Here is a 4,353-nt window from a genome sequence, read left to right as displayed (position 1 = left end):
GGCCTCCCAGAGTGCTAGGATTACAGGCGTGAGCCACCGCGCCCGGCCCACTATTTAATTTTTTTGAGAAAGGTATTGTGGTAGACAGAATCATGGCTCCCTTCAAAGATAATCTCATCCCAATGCCAGAAGCTGCGGAGGTCATGTTACATGGCAAAGGGTAATTAAGGTTGTAGGTGGAATTAAGTTTGCTAATCATCTGACTTTAAACAGGGAGATTATCCTAGATTATCCAGGTGGGTTCAATGTAATAATCCTTAAAAGTGGAAGAAAGATGTGGAAGAGTCAGAGATGGCAGCATGAGAGGGACTTGGTCCCCAAAGTATGAGAAAATAGCTCTTGTAAGGAAATGTTTGTCTGATAAACTTCTGGTCCAGAAGAGGGCATGGTATGGATTAGAAGGAATAAAGCACAGTGAATTAAAAGGCAGAAACTGCATTGCCACCCTCCTCGCCTAAGGCCCCACGAGATGAAATATGGCCTTTAACACATTAACTGAGAATTGTATTTAACTCACTCTAGTTTTGACCTTGGGGCTGCATGAATCAAATATAAAATCTTACTTGTAGATGTTCTTATTGTTACAATTAATATTGACAATTTAATTCTAAAAACGTGGATTAAATGAATAGAAGTCAATAAATTTCATTTTTCTGTTTATGTTTACCTTTAAATTACATTTGAAGTTTTTATTCTATTTTTGAAATAAAACACTGTGGCCCCAAGGAAAAGTGTCTGATTTTTTTTGTGTGTGGCAGTCAATGTGTTAAAATAGAGAAAGAAAGTTATAATTTGAATAAGCCAAGCAAGGTCTATGTTACTCTCTGTGTTTGTTTCCTGTTTCACATGTCTTGGCATTCAGTAAAGGCACCCTCATTTCCAAACATGTTGCTAGACATAAAGGAAAGGTGCATTTGCACAGCATGGGGTAAGAATTAAATGACAAGTAGCAAAACTTCACAACCCAGAGGCAAATATGATGATGGTGTTAGTAATCTGCAAGCAGACCAAAAGGAAAAGGAAGAATCTGAAAAAGTCAGGTAGTATAGTTCAGTTGCCTCTGTCCATATGAAGATTACTTGGAGTTTCTGGGCTTTATTATCATTAATAAGGATTGCATTTCCTTTTAAGAAGTTGCAGCCATACATATTAAATATGTGTGTTCCACTTGAAGGCAGAGTCGTGTTTCCCACTTCCACATGTACAACCGAGAGCCTGGGCCTTGAGGAAAAGTGTGCCCACCAGTAGGTGCCCTCCCACCAAGAAGAGTGCTTGAAAGCTAAGTCACTATAACTATGATAGAGTTTATTCAATACACCCATTATTTATTTAGAGAGTTCCTACCAAGAACTAAACACTGTCCTAGGTAGTTGCTGGAGATAAATATTAATAAATAAAAGTGTTTTTATCCTCAAGGAGCTCAAAGTATCCTTGGAAAGAAAGACATGTAAGTGAATAGTTAGAACACAATATAACATAAGTGAAAAATAAAGAAATTTATAAGAGGCAATTTTCCACGGCCCTTGAGCATCCTGGCATACTTCTTCTGGGTGTGCCAGGAATGCAAGTTTCTGAATTCTCTTTACCTGGGCCATTCTCAGGGTTGAGTTTGCAGCATCCATCCTGGAGGGATAAGGTAATTTCTTCCTCTAGACAAAGAATAGGCTTGCTTACTGTTTGTTATAAAAGTAGAGAATCTCCAAATTTAGTGTTCCTATCCTGTAAGGCAGAACACTGCATGTGCAGGCAACTGCACCTAACTCACCTGGGTTACCTCTGTGAGGCTTGAAGGATGTGAAGAACTGTCAGGAAGGTGATGCTTTGGCTACTACTTTTGTTGTAAGAAATCAAGGCCTTTGTCTCCTGCCAGGATCTATGAATAATAATAGGCTAACTTGTTAGCTTGTAAGTAGGGTAAAGTCCTAGATCCCTCACAATTTGTGACTATACTCTTCCTCAGGAAAATAACTGATATTTAACCTAAGATTTGATGAATGAACATAAATTTTATAGACTGACAAGAAGGTCATCTATACCATGTCAAATAACAGAGTCAGGGAAGGCAATCCTATGGATGTTTTTAGCTCTCTTGTTTATTTTGACCCTTATAGATCTACTTGGTTCATTGGTTCAATTCTTGGAAAAATGAAGCACGCATATTCTCTTTGCAATATATATTTTTTTATAGTCCATGGTTCTTAGGTTCTTAATGTGAAGGAGTGGGTATTGGCAAAGGAAAGACTATACATTCTTAGCTCTGAGCATGATCCATAATCTGAAATGTGTATGTTGTGTGTGTGTTTGTATGTGTGCGTGTGCAAGATTTAGCTTCTTATTGTCATTTTTAAGTAACAATTTTGTTTGGATTTTTACTTTGATACTTTTCTTTAGCTCATTTTTAAGTGAAATTTGTTTTCCTGAACTTACAGAATGAGGTTTGTTTCAGGAAAATTTTTTTTGCCATTTTACAGAGCCCCTTCTTTTATGCTGTGTTAAAAATACGGTGGCTTGCTTTCGGCGATTTTCTGGCTTTGTTCATCTACCCTACTTTGGTTGAGATATTCTTGTTCCTTTTTCCCTGTTCAATTTTGATTGCACTTGCAGCAGCAGTTTCTCCTCCTTGTCCCGTCCTTTCCTCGCATACCTAATGCTATATCAACGTCTCCTTTCCGGGAGATATGAACTGATGAAAGGGTTCTGTTGTCAAATCTGTCAGAAGATGTCTAAGTGCTTCCTTTTACCCCCCTATGAAACAGATGCCAATACTGTACAAGTTTTGTGGCTGTTAGTGGTTCGGCTCTGCCCATTCGCACGTTGTGGTTTGTAGGAATACCTTGTTATCCAATAATTAAATAAATGTCATCCGAGAGTTTTTGACTTTGCTATGTAGTTGCTCTTTCTGCTTCATGTGGGGACGTGCAAAAATAAAAAAATTATACTTCAATTGCCCCATCTTCCTGGGATCCATATTAAGATTTTTATCAACTATAACTATTAATATCATTAGCTTGGCCAGTGTATTTCTGCCACATGCTATACCTGATGAGGTGACTTACCAAGATACTCCAGCTTTATGAAAATAGCCCTTAAAATCTGTTAAGATCATCTTCTTGATTATATCTAGGCTGTCTTCTGATCTTAATTTGATTTCTCCCTCAGAAGCTATCATGTTGATTAGCTGAGATGAATAAATACCCTTGGACGTTCTATTTTTCCTGATAAATTATTCATATATTCAATTCAGGTTAACCCTTCCTCAGGGCCTACTGTTTGTGCCAGGCACTATGAGTTAGGTACAGAAGAGAGACAAATAAGCCATAGGTCCTACGCTGAAGGAACTCAAAGTCAGATACATTTTTTTTTATTGGTTTTAGGGATCTGTCCTTACTTCAGATGATGTCAAACTTCTGAAAACAACCTCTTATGAAGAAGAGGCATTTGGACTTTCTGACTATCAAAGCCTTATGAAAATACCTAGTAACCTTTCTGGAAGGTAGAGGGAAATAAACTGTTGCTGAGGCCCACATTCATGTGGAAGACAAGACTTTGCTTTCAGTATTGATATTGAAGAGGTAATTGTTCATGATTTGTCATCCCAAAATGTACTTAGGTAAAGGCATTTAATTACCCAAGCTGTTCCTAAGAAGTATTGTCAGCTTCTGCTTAAGTTTAATAGTCTGCTGAAAAAAGGCCTCAGAAGGCCACGTATGTGAATGGCGAACAGCTTCTGCAGGGAGCTATCCATGGTACAGTGTTTGGGTCAGTCTGAGCCCACTGCACTGACACGGAGCTGATGCAGTGGAATCCCTGGGAAGTGTCCAAAAGAGTACAGGGCTAATGGTTGAAGGTGATAGACAAACTTCACACACAAGAGGTAGCTCAGCAATGTTTAGTGTCTTGTGTGATGTTAACGCATTTAGCGTGTGCATTGTGCAAGAGAGCAGTTTCTGTTATTTCATTTTAAATATACCTTTGTAGTGACATTTTAATATATACTCATGTGTTATTTAATGACAGGGATATATTCCGAGAAATGTGTCATCAGGCAATTTTGTCATCATGCAAACATCATAGAGTGCACTTGCACAAACCTAGATGGCATAGCCTGCTACACCTGGGCTATATGGTGGTACACCTTTTGCTCCTAGGCTACAAACCTGTACAGCATGTTATTGTACTGAATACTATTGTACACAATACAATTGTAACACAATGCTAAGTATTTGTGTCTCTAAACATATCTCAATACAGCAAAGGTATACAGTAAAAGTACAGTATAAAAGATAAAAAATGATACCCTTGTATAGAGTACTTACCGTAAATGGAGCTTGCAGGACTGGAATTTGCTCTGGG

The 4,353-nt window shown here is 38.2% G+C and overlaps 1 protein-coding gene across 1 annotated transcript in view; it reads right to left on the bottom strand.

Moving 5' to 3' along the window:
• The window catches only part of LOC105806364 (chromosome unknown open reading frame, human C3orf30), a 31,195-nt gene extending 28,026 nt beyond the window's left edge, over positions 1-3,169 (bottom strand). Inside the window, exon 1 of the mRNA XM_012639469.1 lies at positions 3,057-3,169. Within this exon, the coding sequence (XP_012494923.1) occupies positions 3,057-3,169 (113 nt within the window). The remainder of the gene's footprint in view (positions 1-3,056) is intronic.
• Positions 3,170-4,353: the final 1,184 nt, after the last annotated feature.

This window comes from Propithecus coquereli, unplaced genomic scaffold (assembly GCF_000956105.1).
Source record: "Propithecus coquereli isolate 6110/MARCELLA unplaced genomic scaffold, Pcoq_1.0 Scaffold10, whole genome shotgun sequence".
Classification (NCBI taxonomy): domain Eukaryota; kingdom Metazoa; phylum Chordata; class Mammalia; order Primates; family Indriidae; genus Propithecus; species Propithecus coquereli.
This window is presented reverse-complemented; position numbering and strand designations above follow the sequence as displayed.